General features: G+C 30.9%; 1 protein-coding gene across 3 annotated transcripts in view; it reads right to left on the reverse strand.

Annotated features, from left to right (window-relative positions):
* Positions 1 to 19,003, reverse strand: part of LOC126746405 (cAMP-specific 3',5'-cyclic phosphodiesterase) — a 415,679-nt gene that overhangs the window by 381,774 nt on the left and 14,902 nt on the right. For all 3 annotated transcript variants that reach the window (XM_050454656.1, XM_050454655.1, XM_050454654.1), the window contains exons 2-3: positions 18,134 to 18,727; positions 12,583 to 12,866 (exon numbers count right to left, since the gene is read on the reverse strand). In XM_050454656.1, the coding sequence (XP_050310613.1) occupies positions 12,583 to 12,671 (89 nt within the window). In that variant the 5' untranslated portion in view covers positions 12,672 to 12,866; positions 18,134 to 18,727. The remainder of the gene's footprint in view (positions 1 to 12,582; positions 12,867 to 18,133; positions 18,728 to 19,003) is intronic.

The following is a 19,003-nucleotide window of genomic DNA, read 5'->3' on the forward strand; positions in this document are numbered from 1 at the left end:
GATTTTTTTCATTAAAATCACTACTGAGATAAAAAAAAATTTATCAGCTTTATCCTGAAAATTACGTCAATGAATGAATTATGAATCACTAAACTAACAGTGAAATTTTACTATTTTTAACGACTAAGTATAAAACTATCTCTCTATATAAGTTCTGATTAAGAAAACCAGAGATAAATATTTTATTGAAATTTTACATATCACTGTGATATATTTCACATTTTATGTCATAAATAATTTTTTTTCATTAAAATCACATCTGAAGGAACGAAAATATTCTCTGACAATTTTAAAAATTACTGTCAAGATAAATCGAAAATATATCACTGATTTGACGAAGATAATCAGTCGTAAATTGAAAATCACTTCTAATATTAGTATTTTCCAATATTCGTTCCCAATTCGTTATATTTCATTTTTATGTCTATATTACTGTCTGGATCGTGTGCAAAATTGTGTTTTTCTTACGTGCTTGACTCAGTTACGTACAGAAAACATCATTTTAGTAACATTCTTTATAATACGTCAGCCAGAGATAGATATATAAGAATAAAAATTCAATTTTCTTACTTTTTTATACAACTCCTTTTTCACTTCTATATTACTGTCTGGATCATCTAGAAATGTGTTTTTTACCTAATCGCGTACAAAAAAATTACGTTATTGAAATTAGTAAAAATTGTAACAAACAGTACAGCATTTCCATAATTTGCAGGTAGTTTAGGTAGTCTTCTAAGTCCAGGAAGACCTAAAAGACTTATAAAAATTTTGGAAGAATGACTTTATCAACTGCCTGGAATTCGTGAAATATTCGTTTTTTCAAGGCATACAGTGACACTTAAAAAATTTGTTTTTAGTGAAATTTAAGGAAAAAAGTGATTCCAAGACATACTAGTTTTTTCCATTATTTCCAGGCAGTTGAGGTAGTATCCTAAGGCCAGAAAGATTTAAATGACTTATGGAAATTTGAGTAGAATGACTCTATTAACTGCCTGGAACACATTAAAATGTTAAAAAAAATCTTTTTTTTTTAAATGTAGCAGGAAAAAATTTGTCTTAAATAAAGCACATCATTTCCATGATTTCTAGGCAGCTGAGGTAGTTTTCTTACTCCAGAAGGGGACCTGAAGGATTTTTAAGGAAATTTCAGAAATTTCGATTTCCCAGATACGCTATAGATAAAATACGTAAATTTTACAAATATATGCCCTACTAAAACCACTTTTTTATGTACTCATCTCTCTCTAGTACCTTTAACTCAACCAACTATTTTCTTTAAAAATATCATAATTTCCCTTATTACCAATAAACGGAATGACCTTATTAAAAATAAAGAAATTAATGATGTTTAGTAATAATTAATAATTAGTAAAATATTTTTGTTTCTTCCAGGCATAAAGTGAAGCTAAAAAAAAATAATTTTTAGTGAAATTTGGAAGGAAAAAGTGAATTCTGGAAAGAGAACATTAAGTCCATTATTTCCAGGCAGTTGAGGTAGTGTTCAGGAAGGAACTTTAATAAATATTTAAGTAGAATGACTGTACGAACTGCCTGGAATTGGTAAAATATATCTGTCTCTTTCAGGCATACAGTGAAACTTACAAAAATTGTTTTTAGTGAAATTAAAGAGGAAAAAATGATTCCTGAAAGCAGTACATTATTTTCACAATTTTCAGGCAGTTGAGGTAGTTTTCTTTGTCTAGGAAGACCTCAGTGACTCAAAGAAATTTCTAGAAGAATAAGTCTGTGAAGTGCCGGAAATTAGGAAAATATTTCTGTTACTTTTAGGCATACAGGGAAGCTTGAAAAAATTCCTTTTTAGTGAAATTAGGAGAAAAAAGTAATTGCTGGAAATAATTGATTTATTTCGCAGTTAAATTAGTTTCCTTAACTTAGAAAAACCTGAAAGGCTTATGGAAATTTCAACAGAATGACTCTATTAAGTGCCTGATATTTGTCAAATATTTCTGTCTTTTTTACGCATACAGAAAAGCTTGAAAAAATTCGTTTTTAGTGAAATTAGGAAAAAAATTGATTTCTAGAAATAGTCGATTATTTCCAGGGAGATAAAGTAGTCTCCTATGTCCAGGAAGACCTGCAAGGCTGATGAAAATTTCATAAGAGTAACTCCATTAAATGCCTAGAATTCGTCAAATATTTCTGTCTCTTTCAGGCATACAGAAAAGCTTGAAAAAATTCGTTTTTAGGGCAATTAGGAAAAAAAAGTGATTCCTGGAAATAGTTGATTATTTCCAGGCAGATAAAGTAGTCTCCTAAGTCCAGGAAGAACAGAAAGGCTTATGGAAATTTCATAAGAATAACGTCATCAACTGCCTGGAATTCGTCAAATATTTCTGTCTCTTTCAGGCACACAGAAAAACTTGAAAAAATTCCGTTTTTAGGAAAATTAGAAAAAAAGTGATTCCTGGAAATAGTTGATTATTTCCAGGCAGATAAAGTAGTCTCCTAAGTCCAGGAAGAACAGAAAGGCTTATGGAAATTTTATAAGAATAACGTCATCAACTGCCTGGAATTCGTCAAATATTTGTGCCTCTTTCAGGTATACAGAGAAGCTCGAAAAAATTCGTTTTCAGTGACATTAGGAGAAAAAAGTGATTCCTGGAAATAATGGAGTATTACACGATTATTCTAAAAAACTCGATGCTCCGTGTATATAATGTATCAGCAATACACGGATATCATATATTATAGGACGTTTGTGTAATTCAATAGTTGAATTTAAGGTTGATTAATGTTTGGTGGTATAAGTGGAACGAGATAATTGCTACTATTTGATCAAATCTAGGTTTAGTACTTAATATAATTTGGTGTACAATAATGGAATATCTGTGGAATTGCATGAATTTTTATAATTCCTTTAAGACTTTTTAATAAATTGAAATTCAGTTTCAATTATTTTTTATACATAATGGAATTTTCGTGGGACTTGGAAACATGAAAATTTTAAAAGAATAACTCCATTAACTGCCCTGTCGGCATGTTATATTGCAGAAATATTATTAGAACATTACAGTAACATTGCATTTAAAATATAACAAATATAATATTACAATTTTATTGCTACAATATTGCACAAATAACATAGCAAATGCAATAACGTACATACATTGCAAAGTTAATGATGCACATATGTATTAATTAACAGTGAAATGCTAGCGTAATGTTGCATCTGTATTGCAAGCACACTATTGCTGTAATATTGTTTATATACAATTCCAGCAATATTTCATTTCAATTTATATTTTAATATTTCATCTGTAATATTGCGTATATACTAAAATTTCAAAAGAATAATTCCATTAACTGCCTGGAATTAGCAATATATTTCTATTTCTTTCAGGCATACAGATTATAAACCTTGAAAAAATTGGTTTATTCACAAAATCTCCCTTTCTCTTTTTTTTTCTTTAGTAAAGAAATAAAAACAAGACACTTTCATAAGAAACCTTTAGCATTCAATTAAGCTCACACCAGTTCAACTTTTCCCTTAGTTATAAAGCGTGGGTTTCCACCCTACTATATCGAAAAATTATTTACCTTAAAGAAAACTCTTGGCAAAATAAAACAACAAAAGGGAATACGTTGCTCAAAAAGAGCCCTCGATGCTGTAAAACCCGAAATATCCATCCCTACCCCTCCAGAAAGGGCCCTTATTTTCTTTCGAAAGCGGGACCGCTGTCATCAATTTTTCTCATATACGGACAAATTGTTATCGATGGAGATATTTTTAAAGTTCAAATACCCGTTCGATAAACGTGGACCCACGCCGTCACATCTGCGGGGGCATTCCAGCTTTAAAATACACGGGAACAAATTGATTAACCCTTTGACGGATTAGAGTTGAATAAATGAAATGGAGCGTCCATTGTTTGCGGTCGTATCCTTGCATCAGTTCTTTTTCGAGTTTGGTTTTTTTGCTCTTTTTTTTTAAAGGTAATAATGGAAAAAAGGTGGTTTTTCAAAAAAGAGTTATGATAAATCAATATTTTTCTATATAAAGATAAGAAAATCCAATCAAAGAACCAATAGAGTCATCTCCACTTTTATTCCAGAAAGCAGTTCAATAGCTTATTTTAAAAAGGAGGAATATCGGAATTACATAAATAATTATATATAATTTAAAGAAACATATGGAGATTTAGACGCAATAAATAACACCACGACACCAGATCACTGACTGTGAAGCAGTAAGTCCTTAATTCGTTTCTTAAATGCTGAAGGGTTAAACAGGGAAATCAGAAATTTACTATTTATTAATATAAGTCGATATATTATATTAAAAAAATCTTTTGAATCTTTCAGTGCATAATAGAACTAAAAGACTTACGACCAGTTAGCCTTTTCCCAACTTATTTTAAATTTTAGAATAATTCCTCAATAATCAAATAAGGGAACATATTTGATGGTATAATTTATTGCCTTGTTCAACAGCGCTTTTAAAAGTAACAGATGATTTATTCCGTTTTATAGAAAATGATAAATCGACTACCATTTTATTCCTTTTTGACTCAAAAATGTTTGATAAAATAAATCACACGCTTCTTTTATAGCAATTTTAAAATATCTAAGTCTTGATAGTGAATCTTGTAAACTTGTTGCAAGTTATCTACAGGATACAAGTCTTCTGAGGCAGGGGTCAAATTTAGGGCCTTTACTTTGTGTATAAAATTTTTTAAATACATTTATATGCAGATGATACGCAGCTTTACAAATCTTTTAAGCCAGACCACTTATTGGAATCTGTAGATCAAATGAATCAAGATCTTCAATCCTTTAAAGTCTAAGGTGCTGCTTTTTTGAACTGTACAATTGACATTAATTGAACTGTAAATAATAATAGACTGGCTATTACTGATTCCCCTTAAAGAAGTTAAGTCTAATTTTAGATGATAATAAAAGGTTTCATGAGCGCTTAAGTGTGTGTATAAGGAGGGCATTTGGTAATTTAAAACATATTTAAACATAGAACCTCTGCATATAAAATCTTTGCCGTAGGTCTCCTTTAAAAATATGTCAGATTTTTTTACGTTTTACTCGAAAACCTTAAAATTACGTGACAAAAGTATAGATACAAGAACTATAGATAATACACTTAAATTTTTTTTTAATAATTTTTTTCTAACTAATTAAATAATAAAATAATTTTAAAACTCGATTACTACACCTCAAATATTTATTGAAATTCTTCCGAAAAATCACTATTTTTTCGTCCATATTATCCAATCTAATAACGCTGTTTTTATACTAAATATTTATATATAAAATTAAATCAAATTTAAATAAACATTGTTATTAAATTAAATATTACATTAATTTTTTCTGCAAAAATATTGTTTTTTATCAACACAACCCGTACCCCCCCCCCCCACCCACCCCACACAACTTACCAGTAAGAAATTGTTCTGAAAAAATCATTGTTCTCCAAAATAATACGCATGAATAACAGCTGATTTCGTCGTTAATATTTAATCTAATAACACAATTTGTGTATTTAAATTTTATATAATTATTTATATGTATAATAATAAATATTTAATAGAAAAACAGTGCAATTAGATTGAATATTATGAATGAAAAACGGTGATTTTTCAGAAGAATTTCTTACTGGGCAAATGTTTGGGGTGGGTGGGGGGGGTACGGGTTGTGTTGATGAAAAACAATATTTTTGCAGAAAAAATTAATATAATATTTAATTTAATAACACTGTTTATTTAAATTTGATTAAATTTTATATATAAATATTTAGTATAAAAACAGCATTATAAGATTGGAAAATATGGACGAAAAACAGTGATTTTTCAGAAGAATTTCAATAAATATTTAAGGTGTAGTAATCGAATTTTAAAACTGTATATGGAAATCCCGTTTAAATTTTTTAAAATGCCGATTTTTTTTCCCTTTTGTAAACAGAATCGTATATGATATACGTATATTTTACAGTTTTATAAATATACTTTGACCATATACGCTTGATAAATATACCAAAACCAAAAATGTACTAAAAAATCGTTGAATAAATATAAATTTATTGTGTTGCTTGGGATGTATTTCGGTCATCACTTTTATTTCACGTTTTACTTGAAAACCTTAAAATTATGTGAGAAAGGTATAGATACAAAATATAAAGATAATACACCTATAATTTTTTTAAAAAGCATTTTTTTCTCAGGCAATTATTTCTTGCAAAAAAATCGTTTTTTATTAACCCTACCCTTACCCCCCCCCACCCACCCCACACAACTTACCAGTAAAAAAATTGTCTTAAAAAGGCATTGTTTTCCAAAATAATACGCATGAATAACAGCTGGTTTTGTCGTTAATATCTAATTTAATAACACAATGTGTTCATTTATATTTGATTGGATAAATTTGTGAGGATTTTTGGAGGCTCTACAACTTACAAAGTCCTGTAACCGATGCATGTTCCAAATGCATTGAGCTTTCTGAAAAAATAAAGTTATAAAAAGGCGTCGATAAAAAAAATCAATTGATGATAGAAAAAAGGGTACACAAGCTAAAAGCCAATGCATTTTTTGCCAAACTTAAAGAGGTTGACTGCAATATGATAACATATTCGTTTGATTGTCAAAAAAATTTGGTGAATCCCAAGGACCCCGACCAGATTGCTTATTATAAGCAGGCAGTTATACACATATAACTTTACTGTTATTCAAGGTTCTTCCAAAGCAAAAATGACCATGGAAAACGTTCATATCTACAAAGGGTTCAAATGAAATCTCTTGGGCAGTCTATGATGTTCTTTCAAAAGCTGATTTGTCCTCTTATTGGGTCATAAGGCTATGTGCTGACGGATGCGGTGGACAAAATCACAATTCAACAATGATAGGTGTGTTATCTTATTTTCTTATAAATATCGCACCGTCCAATATTAAATCCATAGAAATCATTTTTCCTGTTCCTGGACATTCATATTTACCACCTGATAGGGTATTCGATAGAATTGAAAAGGAATTAAAAAAAAATGTCGACGATTATCGATCCTAAAATATATTTGGATTTATTTAAAAAAACACGTTACTGTAGTAAACTTAGGCCAAGACTCTCTGGTTATGGAGTGGAAATCTCAAGTTGGCGATTTTTTAAAAAATTGGCATTTTATGTTCTCCTTTGCTAAAAGGTTTATATTGACTAAAAACTCTGGTGAAAATAATATTATGGTTAAAGAAGAACAATTTTATAACTCGGATACTGGGGTACCTAAGTCGATTTAAAAAAAAGGAAAAAATGGGATCATTTTGCTCCAAACACTGTTCCAATGGGAGCTCCAGTAAATTCTGCCACGTTAAAGGATGTTGATAATATACTAGAAAAACATTTTGGAAATGAATGGAAGAGCAAAGAGGATTTAAAGTTTTATAAAGATGTTTTAGATAGAATATCGCAGCCATTGATAGGACCCAATTCTGAAGTTCCAGAAGATCAATTTTGCTAACCACGAGAAGCAGAAGATGAAGGAGAATTAAGAATTTAACTTTTAAGACTTTTGTACTTTAAAAATATAGATGTCCCTTCTCAAACTCGGCGTTGTTTTATTTTTTTTGCAGCATAACTTGTCAAATCCAAATTGACTAATCAAAACTTGTTTTATCCATTTTTGTTTATTTATTTTAGCCGAACAAGAAAGCCATTTTATATTATTATTTATTTTTTGTCATTGTATCCAAAAAAATTACTTTAGTAGAGGTTTTTCTGAATTTGCGTAGAACGACTTAACATGGAGACGACTTAACAAGACGAGTTTTGCTATGAGACGCCTCATATGTATATTAATAAAAATTTAATAGAAAAACAGCGCAATTAGATTGAATAATTTAAACAAAATTCGGTGATATTTCAAAAGAATTTCTTACTGGCCAAATGTTTGGGGTGGGTGGGGGGGTACGGGTTGTGTTGATGAAAAACAATATTTTTGCAGAAAATATATAATTAATATTTAATTTAATAACAACGTTTATTTAAATTTAATTAAATTTTATATATAAATATTTAGTATAAAAACAGCGTTATTAGATTGGATAATATGGACGAAAAAATAGTAATTTTTCGGAAGAATTTTAATAAATATTTGAGGTGTAGTAATCGTGTTTTAAACTGTATGTGGAAATCCCGTTTAAACTTTTTTAAATGCCGAAATTTTTTTCCCTTTTGTAAACAGAATCGTATATGATATATTTTACAGTTTAATAAATATACCTTGACCATATACGCTTGATATATATACCAAAACCAAAAATGTACTAAAAAATCGTTGAATCAATATAATCGTTGAATCAATATAATCGTTGAATCAATATTTTTTTTATATTTATTTTTTTATTAATTTTTTTTTTAATTTTTTTTTTTTTTATCTTAGTTAAGGTCTTAAATTTTATTGTTTCAAATTTATGATAGTTTTAAGTTTTATATATATATTTTTAAAATTATCTGTTGTCATTTGTTGGTATAATTTATACTTATACCTATAATACCTATTTGTTAGTTTACTATATGCCATTTAAATTTTCCTTTTTATTTTTAGTTATATTCTAAAAATTTTCTTTCTTTGTAATTTTTTGTAGCATGATGCTAAATAAAGAAACATTATTATTTAACGTGTTGCTTGGGATGTATTTCAATCATCACTTTTATTTCACGTTTTACTTAAAAACCCTAAAATTATATGCGAAAAGTATAAATACAAAAATTAAAAATAATACACGTATAATTTTTCTAAAAAGCATTTTTTCTCAGACAATTATTTCTTGCAAAAAAATCGTTTTTCATTAACTCTACCCTTACCCCCCCACCCACCCCACACAACTTACCAGTAAGAAATTGTTTTAAAAAATCATTGGTTTCCAAAATAATACGAATGAATAACAGCTGAAAATTCGAAATATGTAATCTAATAACACATTTTGTTTAGTTAAATTTGATATAATTATATCTATATATGTGTATTAATAAAAATTTAATAGAAAAACAGTGCAATTAGATTGAATATTATGAACAAAAGACGGTGATTTTTCAAAAGAATTTCTTGCTGGGCAAATGTTCGGGGGTGGGTGGGGGGGTAAGGGTTGTGTTGATGAAAAACAATGTTTTTGTACAAAATATATTTTCAATATTTAATTTAATAACAATGTTTATTTAAATTTGATTAAATTTTATATATAAATATTTAGTATAAAAACAGCGTTATTAGATTGGATAATATGGACGAAAAACAGTAATTTTTCAGAAGAATTTTATTAAATATTTGAGGTGTAGTATCGAGTTTTAATCCCGTGTCAATTTTTAAAAAAAGCCGAAATTTTCCCCTTTTATAAACAGAATCGTATATGATATACATATATTCTACAGTTTAATAAATATATACCAAAACCAAAAATTTACTAAAAAATCCTTGAATAAATATATATTTAATGATAATAATATAAAATATGCGGCTTTGGATGTATTTCAATCCCAAATATATATAGTAAAAGATAGCGTTAAGATCGACATATTTACCTACTCCTGTTTAAAAAATCAGCCTATATCCTGTGACGAAATAAGCAAGCATTTGATAGTGTTGCATTGTACATCCACATTATAACATTTTTTTTAAACATCACAATCAATATACCTACAATATTATATTGGGCACTAAGGTTTTTGTCTGTTCCTCAATTAACTGCGTCATTAATATTTATTAGTTTATTTAATTGTAAACTATAACCTGTAATTCCCAGCCCTGAAGATGTCCTAAATAAAGGCCCGAACGTCGGCAATTCTTCCAAAATAGAATCAGCTTTATTTGAAGTCTGCAACACTTTCTTTCCATTATTATTATTATATGCATAGTTAAAATCAAATGCAATATTTATTTATTTATTTATCAAAAATAAATAGGATGTTAATGGGCCGAAACCCAAACGAACATCCACAAATTACAAAGTGTTTCAGGTGCACTTAACTAATACAAAATTGAAAAATAATACAAGAGCAGAAATACAATAAAGTTTCTAATTTTGTGTTCTTGTTAATTAGAACAAGGATCTCTGATTCTCTTCTTAAACATAGAAAGAGAGAGCGGCAAAATAAATCTACAGAAAAACATTTGGAATTATACAGGGTGTCCCAAAAGTCAACGATAAGCCGAAAAAAGGCAAACCGCTGCTCTAAACTAAGTTAATTTTATAGTCAAAATAAATAATGAAACAAAATCAGAGTAAATATAACAAAACTTTATTGGAGTTACAACAAATGCTCAAATTATCTGCCCTCATTCCCAATACATATTCTAATTCTTTTTAGAAAAGATCGCATTATAAATCGGGCGAATCTTTCTTCAGCTACCTCTTCTATTGCTCCCCAATAAAAGAAATCCAAAGGATTTAAATCGGGTGAACGCGACGGCCACGCGATTGTTCCACCCCGCCCTATCCACCTGTTCGGATATTCTCTGTCCAGAAATTCCCTTACTGGACGAGCATAGTGGGCCGGGCAGCCGTCTTGTTGGAACCACATGTTTCGATAAATATTAAGTGGCACATTTTTTTTTCCAAGAAATCTAGGTAAACTAGGTAAATTAACTTAGCTTAGAGTAGCGGCGTACATTTGACTATGTACTAAAAAAATCAAAATACACACCTATTGAAGCAATAATCTAGCAAGTATCTTACCATTTTGAAATCTAGATTAGATACGGCAACTTTTGAAATCACTTGCCAAGCAGTCACGTAATTTTCTTTTCGAGGACAGTTAGTTAAATTTGGGAAATGATGGTCAAAAGACACAATTTTCAACACAAGTTGCGCAAAAATCTGATAATTTCGTTAAAATATGAACAGTTGTATTTGAATTTAGTATTGTAATTTATGGGAAGTTTATTTAGGATTACATTAAAAAAAATTGTTAAGAAATTCGAAAATTTGTAGCCACAGTACTAAAAAGGGCAACAGGGGGTGTCAATTTTTTCGGATTTTCTATGAATGCCTATAATTTTAAAAGTACTCAAGATAGATTTTTTTAGTATTTTTTTGAATCCCTAAGCACCTTGTCTATTGTCCTTTATCGGCTTATCGTTGACTTTTGGGACACCCTGTATAAGAAAAGCATACGACTTAACGGCGAATTCCTTGCTACATTGGTTCTATACAAACTGGACTGGAAACAAATAAGAATTTCGAAAATTTCGCTGAGGTATATGGAAAGGTATTTGAAATAATAATTATTATAGTATGTATATACAGTGCTTTTCTTTGAATTCCCCCCCCATTTATTTTTTGAACGGGTCAAAAAAACTTTTTGAAACTTGGCATAAGTAAATTGGTCTATAGATACTATTTTTCACTGTAAACTAGGTAGTTGTAAATTCCAGGATGGCGGCTGGGCGACATCTTGAGAAAAAATTTTAAATAGAAAGGGGGGTCGTGTGGTACCTCATTTTAAAGGTCTCAATGAGTACTTTATAACCCTGAAATATTAGACCCATATCTTAACTCGTTTCAAAATGGCGGCTTAATAAAAAAGTATTTTTTTTTATTTTAACGTTTTACATTTTTATGATTTTTGAATAGGTAAAAATCAGTGTACGAAAATAAATGCGTTACTATTTTATTTTGACATAAAAACGACAGTTCTAAATGTCAAAATAACACATAAGCGCCATCTTGAATAAATGCATTAAATAGAAATCTTGTGTTACCTCATTTAAAAGGTTCTATTGAGTACTTTTAATATTTATTACATGGACTCGGTGGACTCCGTTTTGACCTGTCTAAAAGTAACAGCCAAAAAAATACACTGTTGCGATTTTATTAACGTTTTTAATAATAATATACAAATAATTTATAATTTTTGAATTTTGGATTTAAAGATTAACTTTTTGGTTTCTAAAGACTTACTGAACCGCCCTCGTATGTCACATTTCACGTTAAAGGTTATTGAACATTATTTAGACATTCCAAAAACCAAATAGCTATTAAAAAAACTCGAAAAAAAATTTTAAGATATTTTTCCTTAACCGGTAAATTACTCTTGTATAGTAATTCAAGATGGCGCTTATGTGTTATTTTGACATTTAGAACTGTTGTTTTTATGTCAAAATAAAATAGTGACGCATTTATTTTCGTACACTGATTTTTACCTATTCAAAAATCATAAAAATGTAAAACGTTAAAATAAAAAAAAATACTTTTTTATTAGGCCGCCATTTTGAAACGAGTTAAGATATGGGTCTAATATTTCAGGGTTATAAAGTACTCATTGAGACCTTTAAAATGAGGTACCACACGACCCCCCTTTCTATTTAAAATTTTTTCTCAAGATGCCGCCCAGCCGCCATCTTGGAATTTACAACTACCTAGTTTACAGTGAAAAATAGTATCTATAGACCAATTTACTTATGCCAAGTTTCAAAATTTTTTTTTGACCCGTTCAAAAAATAAATGGGGGGGGGACTTGAAAGAAAAGCACTGTATATTATATTAATAGTATTATAAACAATACTCCCAGGAAACAAAAGAAAAAAAAAGGTGATGACTTAAAAATAATTAAATTAAATCCGCTCCTTACCGAACATTGGCCAAGGTATGCCTGCGGTTCCTCAAATAGCGATTGTGGTACTTCTGTAGGTCGCCGATCGATCCCTGTTCCGCCTGCATCTTACCGCCCCCGCCCCCGCCGCCGGGAGTGGCCGGTGCACCGCCCCCCGGACTCTCGCCGGAAGTGGTGGCGGTCGAGGTACGACCACCGGAAGTTTGATACTTCCGGCCTCCGGGCGTTTTCACGCTCAGGGTTGGCGAAGGTGCGGCATTCTTCTTCTTTTGGTTCAAGTTCAACAGTCGAGAACCGAGCGGCTGAAAAACACATTTCCGGTTTAAATTTTCATGTTATATTTTTTTATCGAAACGTTGTGAGGTGCACATAAACACGCTTGAATTAGTATGAAAAAAAACGAGCTGGGAAGACCGATGTAAAGACCATAATATGGGTGCTAAAACTCCGATGTAAATGTAGCAGATTTGACTGAAAGCTCTCTAATCTGATTGATGTCGGTAATAAGCTTCGAAAAAACGGTTTTTTGTGACTATTAAAGTCACGCGAACAGTCTAGGGGCTTTTATGATGATTTTTATGGGATATATATGACCTTTTCAACGCAGTTTTTGCTTAAAAGCTTGGTCAACCTTTAAACACTGCTTTCTGTAGCTTTAGATAGGATTTTCAGGGTTGAGAGTACCACTTTTTCAGGTTTTTTTCATTAATTTGAAGGAAATCAAATGATTTTACCTTCATAACCATTAAATTACAATTGGTGCTCATGGTAATTTATAAATCTTTTACTTTGCTCCAAATCTTACTGAGAGAGCTTGCAGAGGCTTTAATTTTGAGTTCCAGATTTCCAGATATCAGCTTTCTGGAAATATTTTCCTGAATGAATATTCTTCAAAATATTCAGCAGACCTTGCTCTATAACCTTTGTTGAGACTTCAAAAAGATTTAAGTAAAGGGAGCTCAGTTTTCCTTCATACTCCCTCTGGTCTAATATTGAAATTCCTTTGTCAAACTCTTTACTGCTAATAAAGTGAGATATCTTGGAAACTACCAAACGTGGACTAATGAAGCTTATTTTAAAATATTCAGCAAACCTTGCTCTATAACTTTTGTTAAAGCCTCAAGGGGATTTCAGTGAAAGAAGTTCAGTTACTGAGCATCACAGTTCCTCTGGTCCATTAATGATTATACTTTAAAAAACGTTTGACTAAATGACATTGATGAGAACCCTCTTTTCAATTTCTTCAATTTAGTCAAATAGTATGTTAAAATGCCTTAAAGAAATAATGAACTTTTTTAAGTATTTCTGATATTTTCCACGATTTCTTCCAAGGAGTACTATAACCCTCTGGTATATTAATAAATCATTGAAAACGGTTTATTGGATAATATTGATAAAAAACTATTTAGGCAATGAATACAATAAATTGGAAAAAGAGTAGTGAAGATCTCAGGAAAAACAAGGACTATGTAAATTCCTTGTCAATTTTTTTAAATGCCGAAATTGTTAACAGAATCCTATATGATAAACGTATATTCAACAGCTTAATAAATATACCTTGACTATATACAGGGTTGATAATTATACCGATAGTTTTAGTTTAAAAACTGTATTTTTTAATTTACATAATGAAAAGTTATCTAGAATCAAAAATGAAGATCAAAAATGTTATGTGGCAAAAATATGGATTTTATCACCTAATTTACTTAAAAGGCATTTTTTTCTCAGGCAATTATTTTCTGCAAAAAAACAGTTTTTTATTAATCTTACCCTTGCCCTCCCCCCCACCCCACACACCTTACCAGTAAGAAATTGTTTTCAAAAATCATTGTTTTCCATAATAATACGCATGAATAACAACTGATTTCGTCGTTAACATCTAATCTAATAACACAGTTTATTTATTTAAATTTTATGTAATTATATATGTTTATATTAATAAATATTTAATAAAAAACAGTGATATTAGATTAGATATCATGGACAAAAAACAGTGATTTTTTTAAAGAATTTCTTACAGGGCAATTATTTGGGGTGGGTGGGGGGGTAAGGGTTGTTAATGAAACACAATGTTTTTGCAGAAAATATATATTCAATATTTAATTTATTAAAACTATTTATTTAAATTTAATATAATTTTATATATCAATATTTAGAATAAAAATACCTTTATTAGATCAGATATTATGGACGAAAAACAGTGATTCTGATAAAGATCCTTTGACATTATCAAATATTTAACTAGCTATGTAAATCCTTTATCAATTTTCTTAATACCGACATTTTCTCCCCTTTATAAACAGGATCATATATTATATACGTATATTCTACAGTTTAACTAAGACCAAAACCAAAAATTTACTAAAAAATCGTTGATGAATAAATATTTATTAAACAATAATTATATATGATGTGTTGCTCGGGAGGAACGCTTGGACTAAGCAAACTAACTTATAATATAAAAAAATAAAGTTCGACGAAACTTTTTATGGTCACTGAAATTCGCCAGGTTCTGTCTCTCTCTAGCCGGTACTAAATTGATCTCTTGTGGTGCAAACCAGTGCATGTCAAATTTTTTACTTGTTTGTATAATATTAATATTTAAAATATACAGGGTTTTTGAAAAAGTAGAAAGAAAATTCCCACTAATTTATTTTTAATAATACATTAATGATTTTAAAAAAATTGAGTATATGTTGCTCGGGGCAACATATTAAGAAGGATTCAATTAAGAATTTGATGTCATATCAAAAAGAATTCAAAGGAAGTAGAAGATACATTAAAAGGGTTTATCAATTTTCAGGTTTCCAGATGTCAGTTTTCCAGAGTTCTTTCATCATGTTCAAAGAAACCAGATGCTTCTATGCTCATATTCATTAAATTACAGTTGGTGCTCCGATAGATTAAGAATCTTGTAATTTAACCAGAAGTAGTCTCCTGATTTTACTGAAAGATCTTGCAAAGGCTTTATTCGTGATTTCCAGATATCCACACATCCAGATTTCTCTCAATTTTTTTAAGGCATAAGTGCTTTTATTCTTTATAAGACCCCAGTGCCAATATGGACTTATGAACTCTTAATATTCTAATAGGCTTCTTGTAATTCTTTCCTTCACTAATTTTTTAGTTTTTCTTTGGAGTGAATCTCTGTATTTTTAACAGAGCTATTTTCACCTGAAACCCCAAAGACTTTCTTGACCAAACTAATAAGAAACCATTGCCGCAATGAATACAACGAATTGTGAAAAGAAGAGTGAAGATGCGAGGAAAACCAGAAACGTCATCATATAAGGAGGAGAAAAAAAAGAAGAAGAAGAAGCAGAAGAATAAAAAGGGTTCATCAAAGCTCTTGATCTAAGGCCTCCTTATATTTCTAAGAGAGCTTGCAGAGGCTTAGTTCCTAATTTTCAGGTTTCCAGATATCAGTTTTCCAGAGTTCTTTTATCATGTTCAAAGGAACCGGATGCTTGTATGCTCATATCCTTTAAATTACTGTAGGTACTCCTATGGATCAAAAATCTTGTAATTTGACCAAAAATAGTCACCTAATTTTACTGAATGATCTTGCAAAGGCTTTATTTGTGAATTCCAGGTTTCCACATATCCAGATTTTTTTCATGGTTTTTAAGGCACAGGTGCTTTTACTCTTTATAAAACTCTTGTGCCAATATAGAGTAATGAACTCTAACTATTCTAACAGACTTCTTGTAAGTATATTCTTCACTGATTTTTCAGTCTTTCATTAGGGTGATTTTCTGCATTTTTAATAGGTTTATTTTGACCTGAAATCCCAAATACTTTACAGTGATATCAACTGATTAAGAAGCCCTCTTGGGATTTCCTCAAAAGAATCCTACTGTTCCAGATTTTAATTCCATTACTCCAGAACGTCACTTGAGTAAGTAAAAAGCAGTTTTATGCTAATAATACCTTCTCACATTAAAGAGCAAGTTTTTTCGTCAGAGGAGGATCACTGTAATTTTTTTCCTGAAATTCCAATAAAAATGACGTTTCTTTGTTAAACACTTCACTGCTAATAAAGTGAGAGCAGTGAAACTTACTTTAAAATATTCAGTAGATCTGAATCTAGAATTTTTGTTAGAGCCTCAAAAGTATTTAAGTGAAAAAAATTGAAAATTGACGAAAAACAAAGAAAAACACAAAGTCACGCAAAGGTCTCACAACATGTAATTAAACGGGCGACACGTGTTTCGCTCTAGTTAGAGCATCATCAGGCCTTTAAAAGCCATCCACACACTTCACAGTACATATTTTGGATTTTAAAGAAATTGAGGTAATGAGCATCATAGTCCCTCTGGTGCATTAATAAATCTTCTTTGAAAAACGTTTCACTGAATGTGATTGAGGATAACCCCTTTTTAAGTTTCTTCAAGGTAGTCAAACAGTATGTTAAAATGCCTTGAATAAATAATGCATTTCTCCAATTAGTTTTGATATTTCCCATGACATTGAGGAAATTTTCCATTTATTCCAAGAAGTACTTCAACCAAAGTTGATTTAAGTCTGTCAACACAGTCCCTCTGGTTCATTAATAAATCTTCTTTGAAAAACGTGTTATTGGGTGAGATTAAGAAGAAACCTTGAATGCAATGAATACAACGAATTTGGAAAAGAAGAGTGAGGATGCCAAGAAAAACAAAGATGTAACCATAAGAAAAAATCAAAGAAGAAGAAGAAGAAACATAACTTAACATAAGAAAAATCAAACATAATTCTTGCCTTAAGGTCTCCTTGTCTTTCCAAAGTTTGCAAGGCTTTACGCTAGAGTTCCAGGTCTACAAATATCAAGGAAATCTGATGCTTTTATGCTTTTATACTGAGTTTTCGAAGGCTTTACTCCTAATTTCCAGATATCCAAATAACCAGATTTCTTTCAAAATTTTTAAAGAGGCAAGTGCTTTTATATTAATATTACCCTATATACTCGTGAACGTATATAGGGTCGTTGCAAGTCTGCAGTAAATCCTTAAGTCTTTGATCATTGAATAATTAATCAGTGTTTCATTAGGTTGATTTTCAGTATTTTTTTACAAAAGCCATCGTCATTTTAGAACTGTCTTAAAAGGTTTTCTTTTTAAACCGGACTCAATTTAACCAATTTCCCATAACAAAAAAATCCCACATTTAACTCGACTCCTCCAGAACATTACTTTAGCAACAAACGAGAAAACATCCAGAAATTTAATCTACTACCGCACTAATTATATATAAAATTCCCCGTTTATCCTTTCATCGGAGGATTAAAAATTGTGTCAGACATAAGTTCATGCGGTAATTCTGCAAACAAATCGTATCCCTTATCACTTATCAATTTTATCAATATTTTATCGGTGAAAGTTGTGTTGGATTATTGGGGGGGTTTTTTTATGGTGGATCCATTACGTTTGATAGGCCTCAACGCTTACGTAAAACGTTACTGTACGAGAAGATCACTGAATCTGCATTAGAGTGAGGAAATATCGAAGAAGAAGTAGGCTCTGAAGACAAATCAATAGAAATTGAAACAAGATATCTGAGTGAATCAATAAATCAAAAATTCTTTTCTTACCTGCAACGGAGTCCTTTCCTCGTCCTCCTCCAGCTCCTCCTCCTCCTCTTCCCCCTCGTCCTCCTCCAGCAGCACCTCCGAATCCTCCTCCAAAATGTCCGTAAGTGGAACCTGTTGGGGTGATCTCTGCAACACCAAATACTCCCTACTGGCCTGGGGTTCCTGAAACGACCGATGGGGTTCGTCGTCGGCTTCCGCAGAAGATTCCGTAATGACTCCTTGCGCGGCGGTGGTGGAGGAGTCTGGGCGGTAACGCGGGGGCGGCGGTGGAGGCGGCTGGGGCGGTTTGGGTTCGTTCGCCCCGCACCAGGGCAGACAACACTTCCAAGCGCCCACCAGGTTGACGATGGGGGCAGGGGGGACTTTGCCCCCTGGGTACCTTAGCTACCCCCTTATAGTTGCTTTATTTTTAGAATTTTTTGTGGTTTTTATGGAATATTGGGGTTGTTTTTGAGGGGCGGTTACATTACACAGGGGTGCTGTCACCGGTCAGTTTTTTTTGGGGTTTTTTTGAGTAGTTTGTTTATTTGGGCATTTATTGGTTAATGCAATTTTTATTAAAAAGTGTCTACTTCAGAGCCTGGAGTGATTAATCTAAAATAAATCACAAAACAGTGTTATGACTAATCAAAACTCTTTATTATATTCCCCATTTCGCTAATGTTGTTAGCATCTTCAGGAGAAGATTAAGACTACACTAAAATTACTTACAAGTGACCCTACATACTAAAGATGTTACTATTAGAGAAACCGAATATCCGATAGTATTTTAGACAGTTACAACTTTATGAAAGTAGATAAGTACTTGTTAATTGAAAATGTTCCTTAATAAAACCGCAAATTTATTCGTGCACCTGGACTAAAACCTAC

The sequence above is a fragment of the Anthonomus grandis genome, chromosome 17, assembly GCF_022605725.1.
Source record: "Anthonomus grandis grandis chromosome 17, icAntGran1.3, whole genome shotgun sequence".
NCBI classification, from domain to species: domain Eukaryota; kingdom Metazoa; phylum Arthropoda; class Insecta; order Coleoptera; family Curculionidae; genus Anthonomus; species Anthonomus grandis.